The sequence below is a fragment of the Trachinotus anak genome, unplaced genomic scaffold (genome assembly GCF_046630095.1).
Source record: "Trachinotus anak isolate AG129_WGS33_773 ecotype Australia unplaced genomic scaffold, CSIRO_AGI_Tana_v1 ptg000019l, whole genome shotgun sequence".
Lineage (NCBI taxonomy): Eukaryota > Metazoa > Chordata > Actinopteri > Carangiformes > Carangidae > Trachinotus > Trachinotus anak.
In genome coordinates this window covers 19,948,521-19,968,420 of record NW_027273870.1, presented here as the reverse complement: position 1 = coordinate 19,968,420, position 19,900 = coordinate 19,948,521, and the positions used below count along the sequence as shown (strand labels likewise).

The window sequence follows — 19,900 nt, the reverse complement described above, 5'->3', positions numbered from 1 at the left end:
TACTTTGACTGACTCCTTCTGTAGATGAGTGCCAATTTATTTTATCCTGTGATTCAGTTGACCTTCAGATGAAGTCATACGACAATAATCATTATAGAGCCAAAGGGGGTGAAATGTTCTATATTCACTATACAAAAAGAGGACTGAAAAGTTACAGCTGGGGTGTAAAGATTCACAAATTTCCAAAATCCTAAAATATTTCCTTTCATTCCACAAATGACAAATTGTTAAATTTGATCTGATATGTTGCCAAAAATGTGTTCACAAGTGCTGTATACTGTGACAGTGCACAGGTACAACTGAGATCATTATATAGGTAAATCTCACAACAAAACTTGTCTCTCATTGTGCAAAATGCACAAACAACTTTGAAAATAAAAGTAAAGTTATCCAAAACACTGTGATGCAACATTTGAAATGTTCCATATCATATTATCCAAGTAAGAACCAGCAGTTTGGCTTCAACCTTTTTTTCCATGTCCTCTTTCAGTTTTGTACTGGCGGCCTCATACTGGTTTTTCTCTGTGGTTGCCACATTCAGTCTTCTCTTCAGAGATTCAATGAAAGCCTTCCTGTTGGTGGCCTCTTCTGATAAAGTCTTCACCTGGAGAGGTAGAACAAGAGGGAAAGAAGAAGGTATAAACAAAGTAGAACAAAGGGGCAGGGATACTGTAGGTCTCTTTCTATAAGAGACACTTAATTAATACACTTATTCACTTTATAAGTTTCATTCAAATCCACTGAGTTAAAGTCTATCTATTCTATAAGTAAACATAACAGTAGCTGAAATGGATTTCCTTTAGTCATCTAACAGACACAATCTCTGGGCTAAGAAAAGTGCTGGGCACTACAATACCTAGTTTTCTCTGTCATTCTGGCAAAGAGGATCAAACTTATGCCATGATGATCGCGTCAGCTGTGATGTGATGTGTTGTGTGTACCTTCTTCTCCAGCTCCTCCTGCTGTCCTCGGTAACTTTTTTCCATCTCCTGCAGGAACTTCAGCCTCGTCTTCAGGTCCTCCACCAGCTGCCTTTTCATGTTCACATCTCGCTCTGTGTGGCTCGCCCTAAAAACATACAGAAAAAAAAAAGCACACAGCACACATATAAACACAAATATTGTATAAAGCGTAAATAAGTATCAATTCTACAGATATTCATACTTGTGCACAGACACACACTCACATACAGCAATCTACAGAGCAGAACACACACACACACACACACACACGAAGCTGGCAGGCACAGTGTCCCCATGCAGTGCATCAGGCATGACAGCTCATTATGACAACTAAATACACTGGCATGCTGTTTGGGTAAGCGGAGGGGGGTTGAAATAAGGATGCATATATAATTCTAACTGGCGTATATTAGAACAAGTGCTCAGGCGGGGAATGCCGCACCAAGTGTGACTGGGGAGTACTTTTTGACAAACAACATTTTGAATCAGCAGTGACACTACTTGAAACACTGTAATCAAGTATTTAAATGTTTGTTATTTTCAGGTCAGTGTTGCACCACTCATATGTAAAAACACATCAGCAGGGGAACTTGGCTTGGGAGAGACTGATTATGAAGGGAATATGCTCTAAAAAGTGTTGTTTGTTTGTCTTCTGTACTGTGTTGATCACTCCTCCCTGAAGAGAGGCATGGCCTTATTGTAAACTGTTCATGTCTTAACTGTTGCAAACATGCACACGTCACTTCCTATATCAATAACCTGCTGTATTGACATGTTTAATATTCCAGTGTGCTGCAGAGCCATATCAGAGTGAGGCCTTGTTTTAAATGGGCTCAGTATGTTAGCATGTTTTATTCTGTTTTCATAAAAGGCAAATATGAGGCATTTTTCATGGTTGTCTATACCTTGGGGAATTGGAACAAATAGAATAAAGATCATAAGGATGCAGTTAATTAAAATGGTTTTTGCCGTTTTTTCTTTTTTTTAATTTCAAAGATGTAGTGGATTTCTCATCTCCCACATGCATCATAGCTTGTGTGTTTTAAATAAACAGATGACGCAACACTTGAGCAAATGCTTTCGTGTAAGTAAATGTCCCTGTCTCCCTAGGTGGATGAATGCCTGAGGGCAGACTGGCTAAATAAATGTGAGCTTGTCCTATTGGAGTGACATTAAATTAAATGAGAGAGGAGTCTAGCCTGGGGACTTTGGGGGGAAGTAGCGCTGGCTGGTTACCCCATGGATTTGGCCATTAATGAGAAAACCCATATTGAACCTTTCAGATGACTGTCTGGTGTTGACTTAAAGACGGAGAGCAGCAATAAGAGCTCCAGCAGCTCCCTCTGCCCCAGTGCTAATGGCAATTAGATCGACAACATTTATTTTAGATGTTCACTCCTTCTGCACCCCAAAAAGAATAGAGGATAAAAAAGAATGAAGGATATATGGTGCTTCTGCTGTAGCGTGTGATCTCTATTTATGAGTGTTAGTGGAAAGAGAGAAAGAATTCAAACTCTATCCCGATCACTCACACGTTTGTTCCCTTTGTTCTGAGCTTGTTGGCAATATTGTTCATCAAACATGCGTGTATTGTAATGATAACAGTCAGTGGTCTGAAGTGTGTGTGCGTGAGAGAGCGCAAGAGCACATATTCCTGTGTATCTTGTTAAGAATGAAGTGCGGGTGGACGTTTCATGTGGCTGATAGACAACAGGGCTAAAGATGAAAGAAGCAACTTCATAAATAAGGCAGGGCCATAGTGCCGGATATTGACTGAGGACATGCCGGTGTACTTTGAAATTCATTTCTTTTTTTCCCCCTTCTCTTCTTTAAGGCGAAGCAGCCTTGCTCCCTGTGTGTGTGCTGAGATGTATATTTCAGAGACGTCTAGACATGTCTTTCATTCTGAGAAGGGGTCCCTCCATGGAGGCAAATGGAATGGTAGGCTAGAAGAAATGGCGAGTTACGTGTGTGTGTGTGTGTGTGTGTGTATGTGTGACAAGAGCCTGAAGAGAGGCTGAGGCTGTCGTGGAAACTCAGCTGAGGGATGTTCACTCTGTCTGGCTATGATCCGCTGCACTTTGGTCACATACCCACTGTGATTGTACACATGCCCTGGATGCATTATTGAGAATGGCAGGCAGAGGACACAGCATACTAGACAAAAAGAACGAGCGGGAGGAAAACCAAGTCGTTCTTTATACCTTCTCTCTGTTCAAAGATGAGATCCTAATGCAGAATGATGATATATGCCTTTCACAACACTGTTCAAATCTTGACAGTTTCCCTGAGTGAATTGTTTATAGCTGTACATTCTGAATGTGTAATGTAGCAGCGATACAGTAGGTGAACCATGTAACTCATTAGGGCTTGTGGCCCACAGGCCAGAGCGATGTGTGGGTTTTAGTGTCATGGGCCAAAATGGCCCCTCCTGCGGCACACAAACAATCAATACACTGCTTTGATCAGCAGTCCACATCAGCTACCCACATAAGCAACACCACATTACATGACACACAAGACACCCACATGCCCACATGTGCATACACACTAATTCCTTCAGTCATTTTTATACACTTGCTCATAAGAACATGCATAATTTGACAAATGATTCATGCAGAGGAGAAGCATGCATTAAGTGGAGTGCAGCAGACAGACTGCTGCCACATGGTGGAATCAAACACTACGGATGAGAGCTGTACAGAATGTGCAAACATGCAGACAGGGACACAGTGAGATAGAGAGACAAAGACTGAGAGAGGGATGCAGAAATATGAAAGGTAAAGTAAGAGCAGTACTGCAGAGCATCAGTAAGAAAGGAACACAAAGAGAAAGAAATAATAGTAATGAGGAGAAAGGTGTGAAACTAACTTGTCCTGCAGCTGGCGGAGCTTGTCTTCCTTCTCCTGGAGTTGGCCTCGTAGGGCTTTGTTAGCTGCCACCTGCCTTGTGACCTCCGCACTTGCACTCTGGGGGGAGGGCACATGGCGTGTGTGTGTTTGTTAATGTGTTTGAGTGTGTGTGATAGGGGGTGGGGAAGGTTTTCACGACACGGCTGATGACAGGTCAGACACAGCATGCCTCCTCATTATAGTTACAGCGGGAGGGTGGAAGGTGCTAAAAGAGGTTAAGAGGAAAACTGTATTTTTCAAAGTGGATGAGATAAGGGGAGTAATTAGGAAAAATAACAATTTGTAATCCTATGCTACTGAATATATTTTAATGGGAATAAGACTAATATGAATATCAACAGATTTTAAAAAAACCTAGAAGCAAACATTTTGTTAATATTAATAACATTTTTGTGCATTTGTCAGTAATTAAAGATACTTTTATTGCATTAAAACTAGAGAGACTGGTGAGATTTTTATAAACTACAACCACTTTTGTGCTTTACTCTTTCCTTTAGGAGTAACAGAGACATATGGCTCATGATGACAGCTTGGCTTCTGATCATAAGACTGATGGATATTTGACTGTGCATGTTCACTTTGGTTTAAAGAGCCCAGTCAGTCTCTTGTGGGAACTGTACCAGTACAAGCCTTTGACAATGCACTCTCTCAGAGTGTGCACCCCCACAACGCATCTCTCGTCTCTCCCTTTTGGTGTCACTTGACATGACTTCTGCGTCTACGTGTAACGACAGCAGCAATCTGCTTGGTGACACTGATGAGCTGGCTGTGGAGGAGGTGATAACACTGAGGTACCACTCTCACCTTATTCCCTATGATGTAGGGCACGTCTCTACTGTTATTCCTCATTTCTCATCTTTCTGACAGGTGCTCCGTAATGAGATCAAATGATAAGAAATGCTAATTCTTGTCGAAATCACATGCAATTTCAGGTGATGTCAGGTGTAAATCGAAAGGCTCAAGAGGCTGTGTTTTTTTTAACCACCATGATTTGAAAGTGAAACCTTGACAGAGTTTCTTTCAGAGTTTCGAAACTCCTCAAGGACTGCGGGATGTTCAAACCAGTGAGATATTAAAGTGACTCAGAAATATTGATGTTTGAAAAAATATCAGGAAAATGTTTTTTTTCTAGCCAAAAAACATAAATGCATGTGTAATAAAATACCGATAGGTACTGCATGGTATGTCAAAAAATGGCAACAAAGAGACATTTTTAAAAAGAGCACCATCCACAAATGAGGTTTTCTTTTGTTCAAAAACTTGCCTCATGTATCACTTTTCATAGAAAAATGTATGGTGTTTCTTCACAGACGTTTTTTTGAGCCATACTCTAATTTCCTTGCAATTCAATTGTTTATCCATTCAAGCTTCACAGTGCACAAAATCTTTAATACCATCATCCTATTAAGAGATTTATCCTTTTTATAAGGAGTGTATAATAAGACAAACCATGAGGGAATTCGTTAACTCTGGAGCTCTATTTGTAACTTATACCAACTAACCTTAAGTTTGGCTTGAAGTTGTTTGACCTCAGCCTCCAGAGCTTGGGGGGCAAGGTTAGCTGCGGCAGGCATGTTTCTGCCCTGGCAGGAACACTCTGAGTTTACAGGTGCTGTTGGTGGTGGTGGTGGTGGTGGTGCAGTTTGCTGGGGGAATGTGATCTTCCTCCACTGCTCCAGCTCCATCTCCAGAACCTTTTTCTGCTGCTCCACACCAGCCAGGTCAGAGGTCAGCTTCTGCAGATTGACCGACAGACACTTGAGTTAGGGTGGCTAGGCTACTGCTGATGATAGCACAACTAAAAACAAAAGTTTTGTCCACAGTTACCAACCCTAGGAAACCTATATTTGTGTTATAGGATGGTGAGAATTAATAAATGATGGGAGATACAATATACTGTGTCAAACCAATATCCTGCCTTCTCTGCCTTATAATGTAAAAATGTATGACTGTTGTAATGTGAAGAAAATCCTCTGACTTACACAAGTCTTTATTTTAAATTCACATCTACATGAATATGATAAATGAAGAGACAAAGTAAACACAATATGTTTGAAAACGTGTATGTGTAAACCACGGGAGAGCTTCAGGCTCAGCTTTAATATCTTGTCTGTGATAAAACTCCTTTCTTATGCTAATCAGGAAAAAGATGATGCTGTTGTCTGGTCAATAGGGCCTAATTCTCACAGTGATTGGCATGCATAATAAAGCCATCCTGCAGAATCAGAGAGCACTTTGGGACAGAGGGAGTTCAGCATTTGGTGAGTGGTTGGGTTTAGAGTGATGAACGATAATGGCACTAGCTGATCATGTACAATGTACAGTGTATCAATGATTCTAAACATAAGCATCTGAGGTGAACACTTTTAACCACATGTGTGCGGTGGAGCTCAAAAAAAAAAAAAAAAAGATCTTTGCTTCCTTATTAAGAAAATATGGGGCAGCAACACATCTCTGTATGTTTGGTTCAATACTGCCACAATTAGCTGATCTGGTATCATATCAAACGTCAAGAATGCTTAATGGCACAAATAGGAGACATGATACATGAAGATGTATGCTGCACACATGGGGTAAATACTGGAACATATGCACAGCCACACACACACCCCCCCAAGTGAAACCGCAGATTCCCCGGGGTTTGCTCTCTGCTCTGCATACATGGAGGTTATTGATATCTGGTTGCTGTCTGACACCTTTTAATAGAATCCCTCTTGTTTTAGGTTTCCTCTGCTCTGTTGAAGACGCACATGCCATATAGAGAGGGGCAGAGACAGGAGTGGGAGTGATGGAGAGAGAGAGAGGGAGGTGTAGAGAATGAAAAGTGGGGCTATGGCTGCAGTGGCAGTGGTGCACGAATTAAGAGTGGCATTGATGACACTTCCTGTAAGACAGGCTTTGATTTCATAGGCCATTTTCAGCCCTGGTGAGAGATGACACTGACATGGACTCGAATGCTAGTGGTCCATTAGGCTGGAAGAGTGGACACGTCTCTCTCTCTCATCTGAATAGTTGTCTCACTGATGTTGTTCCAAGTGATCATTAGGATAAATAAGGAAACGTAGGATGCTAAAACAGCTGCACACCCAGATGCATATATAGAAGCAAAGTGAATTTGTCAACATAAATAAACCACAGGGACACCAGTGTAACATATTATTGTACCAACTAAGTCACTTTGTATTTATCCTGCAGGCAAGACCATTTTTGTGATATGGGCTGTAACAATCATTAAAATGTAAATAATGTGTGGGGCTTTTTAAATTCAGTCAGTCGTGTCTGTTGCACTCCCTAATCCTGTGTTAATCCCAGTCCCTTACATGTTGGAGGAGGGCAGGACACTCCATACTTAAAAAGATAAAGCTGGGAAATTTGCGAGGCGATGTCACAGTACACTGAAAAGTGACATAAGTGGGGAAGTAATGATAATGAGTGAGGTGGATAATCCAAGCAACCAACTGATCCTGTATTTGGATGATACGCATGACTAGCACATTTCGTCAAGAGCTAGATTTGGTAGGACTAGGCGCGCATGTTTCATCTGTCACCTGAGTTTTTTAAGCTTCTTAAGACATCTTGAAAGCACAATTCCAGTTTATTACAAATTAGGACTAATTTTAATGGTTTTTGGACATTATTTCAGTGATAATAGTATTTAGATCTAGGAATAGTTGCTATATGCTTAGGTCTCAAAGTGAATTGTTGAAATCTAGGAATATGGCAACATCACTGCAAGTGAAACACCACAAGAGACACAGATGGTCAGATAATCTGACAGGTTTACAACAAACCTCCATACAACTTCTCTGACAGAAAAAAGGAAGGTGAATGTTGTAAACATCCATCACAGTTCACAGACTAACTTTCTGTTTCCACTCTGACCAAAAGTACTTGGTGCAGTGGTACAAAGATCTCCTGTGCAATGAGGGATCATCATCATGGTGCTGGTGACTAAGTGATGAAATTGTCACCATGCTGTTAAACAAATGTTCCACTTAGGTTGGGACATGGGGAGCTGTGTGCATCATGACAAAGCATATCACACCTCTATTCTTCTCTCATGCTATAGATTTTACGGCAAAATATTGCATAAATAGTGGCCATTAATGCAGGTTTTAAGACATTTAGAAGCTCAAGATCCAAACTCATACAATCCAACCCATAATCATAAGAACACAGGTAGGAGGGGAATAAAAAAGGACCATATGGGACAGCAAGGAAAAAAGAAGGAATAAGGAAATAAGGCTTAATGATGGTAGGAGGCGAGGACGGAAGCAGCAAGTGGAGGACAGAGTGGCCAAAGGATCAGGAGACAGAGCAACACAAACAAGTTTCTGTGAAACTGCCATGCTACTTCTCACATGATGGCCCCTGTGGAGGCTGTCCTAAGCCAATTACAAGTAGAGAGTTTTAGTTGGAGAGTTGGCCACGACCGACTGGAACAAGTCCAAAGTCCATCACCTCTTGCCCTTTCCAGAGAGGGCAACAAGACCTGGCTTTGGCCAATCAGTCAGCTGCAACTTTCTCTGGAGGAGTGGCATTAATACTGCACAAAGAAAGAGGAAACAAACAGGAAGGCAACAATTCCCTCTCTGTCCACTCATTCACACAACAGTGCGTGTGTGTGTGCATTTTCTGTTGTGTCTGAGTCTAAGGTCTCATTGGGCCCCAGCAATCAGATGCCTGGGTGGGACCACGAGGGCCACTTCCTTGGTAGCAACACTATGAGGGCTGCACTCTGACCTGTGTGTACAAGTGCAATATACTGTATCTGTACTATTCTGCACAGTAAATATACAGACGTACAGAAACATGCACCTAATCAGGTGTCCAGTGTGCCTTCGCTGGCTGCTGTTATGTCTGAATTCACCAAAAGAAGTCTCCTGCCTGTTGGATTAACAACTGTTTCTGTGTGTATGTGTGTGTGTGTGTGTATGTGTGTGTGTGTGTGTGTACATATGTTGGTGTGTACAAGGAGGCCCTGGCAGGAAAGATACTGTTTAGGAGGCAAAGTGCTTGGTGTTTTATTTATAGTCTATATCAAGTTATAGAGTTTCCTACCTGGAGGCAGGTATTAAATAACTCATTGGGTGTGTGGCGCTGGACTAAGTCACCTTGTATTTGTCTGTGCACACGAGTGCACGTATTTGAAGAAATGCAACTGCCAGTGACACAGATTGTTGTGGAGAACTGGCTTACTAAAACATTCAGCAGGACGAGACAACAGCAGAGTCAGAGAGAGAGATTCTTCTTCTCTCTTCTACTCGGTGGTGCTGACCTCCACAGGCGAGGGTAGGCTGTCAGCCACACTTATTAAGCATGATAAGGGCAAAGGACCTGCTACTGCTGTACTCTCAGCTCTGAGCAAATACAAAAGAACCACAAAAGAAAGACAGAGATAGACAAATAAGAAACTTCCCAATATTTACAACCGGTTTTCCCCTTTACTTATCTCCTTGTTTTTTTTCCCCAAAGTTACCTGTGTAAGCTGTTTGCTGCTGCAGAGTTTCTCAGTGAGGGAGTTGAGCTGCACCATGATCTTCTCATTGGCCCTTTGCAGCTCTTTGGCTGAAAGCAAAGCATCTTTCCTGGCACTTCGCAGTATGTCAGTGTGACGCTGTAGGGACTCTATGCGCTGCTGCAGAGAAGAGGAGGAGCAGCGCTGGGTCCTCATCAGCATCCTCTTCCTCCTCCACCTCCTTTTCTCTCCTCTCGTCCCTCGTTCCCAGGGCTCATGCTGTTTATCGTCTAACAGGAAGAAGTATATGCAGGCACCTCAGAGTTGACAAGTGCACAGAAAAACTCCAAATCCCTATTTAGCAGCTACTGCTGGGATTTCACAGGCGGATATAAAAGTGTCTTTGTGTATGCACAAGTGAAAACTGTGATATATTTAACAACTTGAATGATTAACATTTTCCATTTATAACCAATTGAGGAGTGTCAAGTTTTTGAAAAAAAACAAACAACAAAAAACAAATCTTGTTAACTTCTCACATACTTGTTTCTGATCGACAGCATGTTCATACATTGAGTGTTTTTCCTGCTTCAATTAATAGTCGATTACATTTTTGTAGTTTTGCATTGGTGTGAAAAAGGAAAACTTGTGCTACCTTGGGCCAGAACATCAGCTTGTTTTCGGTGAGATTTTGCTGCTGGTGCTTCTGTGTCTGAGATCAGTGAACACCTGTAGGACTGAAAGAACAGAAAAGTCAGAGACAGTGATGAAAAGCAGCTGTTTAATGTAACACAACTGGTTGACATGTTGTGCTTCCTGAGATGCGGCTCATAATGACACTATGATCACAGGGTGCACTCAGTTTAACGCGACAAGACAAATCACCCTGTGCTTTAATAATTCACCTGAGCATGTTCAGCTGACTTCAAATTGAACGCTTCTCAGCACGGTTATTACTTCTGACAGATGCTTGCAAATGCCGCCTTTGTTCAATCACTGTCTGAAAGCTCTGATTCACTCCTGCACTATGACGTGAGTGTGTGAGTGTATAGTCATTTGCACTCATAAGTGCCTATGCGTGACACCTCCCAACTGCACCACTGTTTGTAGTGACATCAAAGAAGAAACCCCCCCCCCCACCACCATACCGCTCCTTCCTCTCTGCCTGTTTCCTTTATGTGGGGGTCAGGTAGGATTTGATCAGTGCCAGGTTTGATCACACGGTGCCTTGTAGAGAGGAGAAGGGAGATGAACCCTTTGGTTTGTGACATAGCACGCCGTGAGGGGGCCGGGGCTGTCATAGCGATGAGCCCTGAGGAGCTGATGGGCACATTTAGCAGATCTGGAGTGGGGAAACTAAAGGGGATCTGAGAGTAAGGGTCCTGACAGCACTCTGGTTACAGTTACAACAACAACCCTCTCTTCCTCTCCACCTTCTACCTTGCTCCCCTCCTTCTGAAAAGAGAAGGAGAGGAGAAGAGAAAAAGACAGAATATCTTTAAATGGCCCCCCCTCTTTCCTTTCTACAACTCTCTTCTTGACGGACATATCTCTTTGGGGTTTGGAGCTGCCATGTCCTGCTGTGAAGTGGTTTGATGTGGACAAGAGTAAGGGGTCCAGGCTTATTGATTTCATGGTGTGGAAAGAAGATGGAAAAGAAAGAGCACCCACAACCACACATAAGAAAGCCTTTGTGATTGCAGGAGTAAAGGGAGTGGCCACGCAACAAATTATAGAACAATCATAATTATCCACATGTAGACAATTCAAATTAGAGCTACATCTAACAATTATTTTTATTCTGCCAATTACTTTCTTAATTAATTAATTAATTAATGATTTTGGACTAGAAAATAGTGAAAATTGTAAAAATGCACAAATGTTCTGTATACTAAATGGAAACCAGCAAATGTTTGGAATTTTGCTTTAAAAAAAAGAACTAGAAGGATTAACTGATTATCAAATTACCTGCGTAATCAACTAATCATTGCAGCTCTTGTTCACATAAACCTGTGCAGAGGTTTGATTGGTTGTTTTGGGTGGCCAGCATCTGTCACATCTGTTTATCAGATATCAGCTGCAGTGGTCCAGAAGAACGTGAATGACAGCACATACTCTACATGAACAAAAACATACTTTGCTCTGTCTACAAAATTTCATAAACAAAATATATCACAACATCTACATCTCCATCCTGTCAGAAAAAATCTGTAGGGGCTGGGGACATTTTACTAATGGGTACGTATAAGAAACAGAACACAGAACATAACACAGACTTAGTTTTCAGTGTCACTGAGGTGGTATTAACCTTACCTGTTTCCATGGCTATGGTAATGTAGCTGTACATAACTATTAACAGCACATAGGAATCTTCGGACTTAAATTACAATAAATTTTGGTTAAATTCTGCACAAGAGATTATCTTTATTTATACATATGGAGGACTTTACTCCAAATGTGCTCAATATCATTTTAAAAAACAAATTAGAAATTTAGGATCAAGATGTTTAATTTTCATGCTGTGCTCATACAGCTTGTGCTTATATAACAGAGATTAAAGGATGAGAGCAAACCAACCTTTCTGTTAGCATATTGTCTGTAAGGTGCTGTTCCTGAGGGCACACTGTTGAGACTGTCCGAGTATTCCTCACCACTGTCACTGTAAAGAAAGGTGAGGTGGGTTATTACAGGCCAGAAGTTGAACCCACAATACTGGTTCTGAGACTACCACCCTTGAACAAAAATCCAATTTACCTTTTATGGTTGATTTAGTTGACATCAAGCAAAAATATGTGCATTTTGCCCCCCCTTCAACCAACAGAAAATCAATGTCCCATCCAATTTCTGAGCTGGAAGTGTAAATGTGGGTGTAAATTAAGTGAAAAGCTGCAGTGTCTGGTGCTGATGGTGAATGCATCAACATGTATGAGAGCGGCTGTGGCCTTCATTAGCCCTCTGTGTGTGACAGACGTGTGTGAGAGGCACGGCTGAGCGGAGCCAAGCAAAGTTGCATCTGATGGACACACGGTAAGGGCTTCCGGAGACACACACGCACACACACACATGCTCACACACACAGGTTTATTGACAGTGACCTTTGATGTGAAGGTGGAAGCCAGTGACATTTACGCTGGCGGGTTTATTAAGGTGGGGCCTGGGAGAATCAGTGGAGGTAAAGACCACAGAGAGAGGATCTAACTGGAACATGACAAGACAAGGGGCTAGTTAGGGTTAAACCTGGTCTGGAAGGGGGCACAGGGACTTGCTGAGGATCACTCATCACCACCACTATCACCAAGGTTACTTAGATTTGATGAAAAATGCTACCTTGTTCCTGGTTGTGAGACAGCTGAACAGGCCTGACTTAAATTCACCCTTGTGAAGACAAACATAAATTCATCTTTATATATATACATATATATTTTTTTTTTTAAATATATTATCAGGTGATAAATACTACACTCAACATGATAGGCTATATCCAATCAGTCATCAAGAATTACTGGAACTGTATCCACAGACTATAAAAGTTGTCTCCCTCATGTGGTTTAAAATATAATATAGTTAACAGGGTTGCCACTCTTTTCTAGAGAAGATTTTTTTTCCAGGAATTTTTTTTAGTTATGGTCTAGCTCATATGACTGACGAGAATCACAACATACACCAATATATTCCTATCTGTGGACATCTGATTTTCATTCAACCTGCACACGAGATGTGACTTTGAGGTGTGTTCACAGCATTACCAAACAAAACCGGTAGCAGCCTATTCAAAATACTGTCATCAATAAACCAGCCTACCATCTGAACATCAGCATGATCCTGAACATAACTTGAAAATGCCTGAAAATAGGAGAATGTTTAAAAGCTAAACGTGTTGTTCATTGTGAAGATTATTGTGCTCAACAAAACTTGCAAGTATCATAAACTTTTGTTTGTCACAGATCTTATTTTCTGCAGTAATCCAAAAGCCCATGTAAAAATCCCATTGGCTTTTTGTTGAGGGAACCAGGGTGACACCAACATCTGGGTTGTCATCCCTGTGGCACTCTATGAGCAACCCACTGTAACTCCTGAGCCACAGCCCCCAATCAAAACACCAAATGAGCAATTATCTTTTGAACAATTGCCTTGAATCCTTCCAATACAGTTTCAGGCAGGACATTTTTTTCTTCTCTGATGGTTTGTGGTAGGGAAACATCTTACTCAGAAACCAAATATTGACCCTAATTGTTACATTTTGTCCTTAAATTGCTACCCATATTTAATGTAGTGTCTTCTAGCAGTGATCAAGAGCATATGAAATATCTAAATACATAACAGGACCATTCAGTAAGATATTCTCCCTAACCCCTGCTCTCATTCTGTCCTGCTCACCAACAAAACTGATGATCTGCTTAAAATGGTCAGCTGCCTACAGCAGCTCAAAAGTTGAGAGAGCGAGCCAGAGGCAGTGAGAAAAAGAAGGGGAAAAAAACAAAGACTTGGCAGTAGCCTTAACGAGTCTGACATCTTTATTTGGAACTATTAAGGCCAAAGCTCCTTAGGCAGAAATACTGTATTTCCAGGCGTGCCTACCAGACATACTGCTGAGGAAGACCCCTGCGAGATAAGAGACGCAGAAGGCTTTACAGTAACAAATCAGTTGACAGGTGCCTTAAATAAGACAACATCTCAGTTTAGACCCCTTCTTCACAAATCCACTTAGATCCTCCTCTCAGGTAAAGCGTATATTAGACTGCTGCTTATTAGCTACATGGAGAGGCATTAGGAAAGCAGGGCATAGCTGCACCCAGTCCCTGTTAAACGGCCTCATGTGGATAGAGCTGGGGTGGATTACAGTCAGATGAATTAGTTGGTGAAGAGATGGCGAGTTAGTAGGACAGAGCAGAAGAGAGCAGATAGAGAGAGGCATACAGGGAGAGAAAGTGAAGGGAAATAAATATCAACGATAGCTCTGAGTGTTTGAAATCAAATCATTCCGACCATCACTCAATAAATGTTGGCTCAGTGGCTTTTTTGCATAAAACATACATGGAATAATTACTGTCGATGGTTCTTAATTTAGAGGGTGTTAAACAGCTTGTAGACATCTGGTACTGAGCCGAGTAGGGTCATTCAAAATTTATCTAACTAAATTAAGGCAAGAAGAGGAGAGAGGAGGGTGGGTAAGCTGTAAAGGAAGTGCATGTGTGTGTGCCTTTATGTATGTGTGTGTTGGGAGGAGGTTACAGGGTTGGCTGGAGGAAATAAGTGTAGCACACACACATTTGTGAATTGACATGCCACAAGATAACCAACATGACTAGACCCAGGGCGGGGTTAGCTTCTGTGTGTGTGGTTTTGTGTGTGTATGGATGGAGAAGGTGGCTGGGGGGGGGGTTGGGGGCTCTGTACTTGCAGGGGGATCCTTAGCGCTGTCAAGTGGGGGTTAGTGAATATGCACAGGACCAGTAAATTAAATCAAACTGCCAAACTGTCAATTTCAGGATAGCGTGACTAGTGCATGAAAATGGCATCACTGGAAGGTATCAAGGCTTTGGCGGCCTCCTTATCCCTGGGCTTTTCTGGCATTGGTTCAACTTTGTGCGGAGAGGTGGCTAATTTTGCATGCAAATTTCAGTCAATAAGCTCCAAGCAAGGCGTCCCAGGATATTTCAAAGGATCTGACAGTAGTTTCCCCCTCCTCTCTCCTTCTCTCTATCATTCTTGCTCGCATTCTGTTTTTGGCTTCTGAATACCAACTAGACAGACGATGAAATTCAATCACCCATTTGCTTACACTTTGCATATGCACGTTGTCCCCTTGATGCAGCGTGGCCCCCCACAATTCAGCCGACCCACCCTCTCTACTCCTACCACCAAAATAATGAGGCGAGAGGCAGTGAGAATAAGTGCTTCTGTGTGCATGTGTATCATTACCTATCTACGCTCATGTCCTCCCACTCGTCCTTAGTGGGACTGGGGCTGCGGCCTTGCCAGCTGATGGCTTGATTGGGGCTGACTGTTCGGTGGCTGCTCTGGCGTAGTGGACCTCTGAGTTTTGTTGTTTTGAATTTGACCTTGCTGCTAATGTTGCTACCGATCCCACCTGCCCGCACTGGTCCTGCTGCACGGTTCCTATAGTAGTCCCTGCCTGCTCTCAGAATCCCCACCTCTTGTCTCAGCTTCAGCAATTGATGATGAAGCTTGGTAGTCTCTTTTTGAGAAGCAGACAGTCGGGCTTCTAGAGCCATGATCTTGTTGCAATGACGCTCCCCTTGGGCCAGGGCCTGGGCCTGGGCTGCCTCTTCACGAACAGTTTCCTGGGTTCGCAGGTGATCCAGGGAGGCTTGGAGTTTGTGGCAGTTGAGGGCCAAGTCTTTGTTGGCTTCAAGTAGGTGCTCTTTCTCTTCCCTTAGCCTCTCTGTCTCCTCCTCCAGGGACATCATCCTCCACTTCAGCTGCTCAATCTGAAAGAATCAATGGTACAAGAAAGGTTTTTATCCTTTGCATATCTGTCTCTGTGTCTTTTGCCAGAAATACTCAAACTTCTGAACACGCTGCTTGTACAGTGCTAGTGAAAACATCACACCAAGCCTGAGTTCATTTTATGAGTGAAAATTACAATGAGAAAGGCCACTGCCTTGACCTGTGTGTATCGGCATGTATACAATTGTTTCCCTCTCCACTGTCATTTCCTCATGGGTTTGTGTGCCAGTGCATACAGTTTATGCTGTGTGTATGGTTGTACCAGTGGGGCAGCCCCTCCACAGCCCAGCGAGAGCATGGACATCTCACTGGCACCCCTTACCCTGATCACCCCTAAGTAGACAGCAACCAAGAGCACTTAGTCTATTTGTTAGATCTTTGGTGGAGACTGTTTAAGAGAACACTGGATGCCTGCTGGGTTTGTGCCTCCAGGCAATTTTTCCCTTTTATTTGGTTCTCACTCTGCCCGCTGGTGAAGCCTGGTACCTTTCAAACAAAATTAGATGGCTATCCCTTCTCTTGATGATTCACTGTCATGAAGGTAGAAAGGGGCAACATATAAACTCATGCAAGCAGCGGTTTTAAAAACATTTGTGCACAAACACTGAGAAACATACTAACAGCTACAAAACTTGAATTCTAGTATAACTTAATACAGTTTCCTCCACTCCAGCACTACAGTTCCTGGAATTGTTTTTAACTGTGAGAAAAACAAACTACTTCCTGGCTGGCACCTGATTTGGAAATGCGAGCATGACCAATCTTTCAAGAGCGAGAACACTCTCAAATCATTCTTGATAGAGCAAAAATTCTCTGAGAGGCATTGTGCTGTAGTTATGGCTCTGTCGGGTTTCTTTTATTGGTAATGACAAAGAACACTTAGTGATGGCATAGTGCTGTACCTTTTTAAATGACTGTTCCATTTGCTCTGAAGAAACAGAAGGCTTTTTCGGAGTGCTGCTTTTGACCTGGTGCTCCTCTACCACTTTGTGAAGCAATTCTGCAAAGGGGAACAAAGCTCATTATTGTGACATGATGTGTCAAACTCAGGCTGCTCAATCAATAGAATGATAATAAAGAGGGTACATTAAATCAATTAGCATTACTAAGGTCTAATTTCCTTCCTAAGGTCCAGTTTCTTTTTTCTTCTTTTGTCAATCAAATCGGAAGGAACCGAACACAGAATCACTAAAGCTGTTTTCATAGGAAGTTGAAATTTTCACTGCGTTTCTAAAATCATATCAAATAACCTTTTTTGTCCCAATTAACACAAAAGTATTTTATTTAGTAGACCACAAGAAAATAGGAAAACAGTGTTCAAAAGCACACACACTGGGACATGCAATGTGCAGCCTCTCTCTAGAGATCTTAAACAAACGAAGAGAAGTGTTTGAATCCCCTGTGTACCCACAGCCCCAGGCTGCACTGCTTTGTAGTCCACTATGTTTCCCCAATGGACAACTAATCTCCACAGACTAACATGCTGCTTTATTCTGAGAACTTCAATAGTGGCCTTGGCAAACATATGACTTTATGATAACAACAGAATGCATGCAGGAGTCAAAGTGTTTGGGGATTTGATGCACACATATTCAAGTGCACATACAGAATCCAACAGGCCTCAGTGTCACTCTCTGACATACGGTATTTGACATACAGTCTATACATGCAGAAGGAGGAATATCTTCCCTGTTCACCTCGATGCAAAGGATAACACAAAATAATATAAAACTTTTTGCCTTTCATTCTCTCCGGTTAAACATTCATGACAGGACGACCAAAATAATTTGTACAATGAGGCTGGAAACATTAAATATTAAGGACCTTGACTTTTCAGGTCAGTTGATCTTTTGGAGAGTGAGTTGGAAAAAGAGGCCATAGAAGGAGAGAGTAAAAAGAGAGAGGGGTTATGTTGTGGGGAGCCGCTGCTCCCTTGCTTTGCATTTGACGCTTTGCCCAGGGAAGTTTGTTACTTTGAATTAGCCTGCTCTTTTGTCTTTCCAGCATGTCACATTCAATCAAACAGAGCACCAAATAGGACAGGAGGGCTGCCGTGTTCGCTGGGTACATAACCAGGTTGGGAGACAATTACCCAGCTCCAGTGCCGGTGGCTTGGGAGTTGGCACCTCAGCACTACCTTGATAAGAAGACGTGGTGGCTCCCTAGTCACCCACTGTTGGAGGAGGTCCTGGCACCGCAGCATACATTAACGTCCCTCCCATGTCTCCTCATGGGCTGCAGCACAAAGGCCCTGTTCCTTTCATCTGCTGCCTTTCGTTAGTGTGATCCCGGTGTGAGAGATTCAACCCTCCATCCCTTTGATCGGGTCACAGAGGTTCTTCAGGAGTAAATGTTGTGGCCACTCACATATTTTTTCTTAATAAGGTTGAGTTTACTTCCTATTGACGCCAAACATATTGGTTTCAGTCAAAATGTAAATAATCTAAATAATGATAAAATTGCTACATTTACTGATTTACAAAGTTTAGATTTTCTTTGCAAAATAATTACAATATACAATTAATTTATTTACTCTGACAACTATATAAACCTAAAATAAGTCAAAATGGGCTGCCCATAGTGGTAGTAAACACATTTTGCATCACAATCTTCTTATTGTCAGAACACATTGTCAAACACTGTTTAAGTGAGTTTTGCATTTAAAAAATAGCAATTCTAATAAAATAATGCACAGTGAGAAAAAAACTTCACCACAGTGGAAAAGGTTTTTATGTAATACAATAAAAATAGCAGGATTTCTTAGATGATGTGTAATTGTATCAATTACGATTATTGTCTCACATTTAATCTAAATAAGACCAGACACTCATTTCTGTGAATCTAGGCAAAGTTAATTTTTACCCGATAGAAACTGGAAAATGATTGTTAAAGCAGATACTCAGGCTTGTGTGTAACATTTAGATTTAGCGATTACTTGTCTGACAAAATGTAAACCTAAGTATGTCCTTTCGAAGGAGCTTATTTCCTGATGTTCCTGACTAGACTGTCAATAAGAGAGGATCCACTATTTTAATTAGTGCCATCCTTTAAATCACACGCTGTGTCTCCAACAGACACCATCATTGGTTGTGAAGAAAATTAAAGTGATCTAGGACAGATTTGTTATTGAACGGGTTAATTAAGGCCACCGGCTGCAGTGGTCAGTGTCTGACAAAAGGATGCAGATTGGATTAAAAGCAATGTTCTTCTTAACATTGGGAATGATATGTGCAGACAAGATGAACACTTCTTGATCTCCCAATCAATTTGCAAGGAGTTGATCAAGTCTTAATTGAGTTGTCCTATTAATTCCACTGAGAGTTGTCTTATTAATTCTGCTCACTAATACACATGGCCAAGAGGTAAAAGGATAGCTTAAAGGTGCTGTCATGTTGAGCAGGCATACTTTTCCACCATTATAAGTGATATTTCCAGTCCTTTTTTTTTAAAACCTTGTTCTTTAAGCCTGTGGCAACATCCTTGGGTAGAATTGAAGAGAGCAAAACAGTAAAATTACAGTAAAAACAGAACAATTGTGTAAAATATTTCCGGAGCAACAGGAAGGAAAAAAGCAACACAAAGACAATGAGAAAAAGTGATTTTAAAGAATCAGGTTCATTTGGTTTTAAAGAAAGTACTCACCTTTGTGTTCATTAGCAAGACACAGGTGGAGCTCCTTCACTGTGGCCCGGTCCATAGCAGCCTGGACTCGTAGCATGTCCAGCTGCTCTTCCAAGCCGGCTCTGTAGTCACACAAATTATGGATTTTACTTAACACAGCTCTTACGTCAAATCTATTCTTCTTCAAATATGCATGGATCAACAAAAAGAAATGTGAAATCAGTACCAAGACAAGCATTGTATAATGAGCATCTTTTTAAGTCTCCACAAATATCACTCTGGATTCCACCGTGGAATCCATTATTGTAGAAACTTTTTCTTTTACACATTTTAACTTGATTCTTGTGCACTGGCTTCCCTTCCCAAAAGAAAAGACGACATGGTGAAGAAATCAACTAATTAAAATGGTTTTTAATTCATCTGGAAATCAAAGTGACAAGCAACATGAAACGCCAAGGTAGGAAAGTACAGTGTGT

General features: G+C 41.7%; 1 protein-coding gene across 1 annotated transcript in view; it reads right to left on the bottom strand.

Annotated features, from left to right (window-relative positions):
- Positions 1-19,900, bottom strand: part of cntln (centlein, centrosomal protein) — an 80,350-nt gene that overhangs the window by 19,923 nt on the left and 40,527 nt on the right. Inside the window, exons 14-23 of the mRNA XM_071504586.1 lie at positions 19,446-19,546; positions 16,706-16,803; positions 15,255-15,784; positions 11,910-11,991; positions 9,988-10,069; positions 9,354-9,622; positions 5,377-5,610; positions 3,834-3,931; positions 942-1,068; positions 467-604 (exon numbers count right to left, since the gene is read on the bottom strand). Coding sequence (XP_071360687.1) covers positions 467-604; positions 942-1,068; positions 3,834-3,931; positions 5,377-5,610; positions 9,354-9,622; positions 9,988-10,069; positions 11,910-11,991; positions 15,255-15,784; positions 16,706-16,803; positions 19,446-19,546 — 1,759 coding nt within the window. The remainder of the gene's footprint in view (positions 1-466; positions 605-941; positions 1,069-3,833; positions 3,932-5,376; positions 5,611-9,353; positions 9,623-9,987; positions 10,070-11,909; positions 11,992-15,254; positions 15,785-16,705; positions 16,804-19,445; positions 19,547-19,900) is intronic.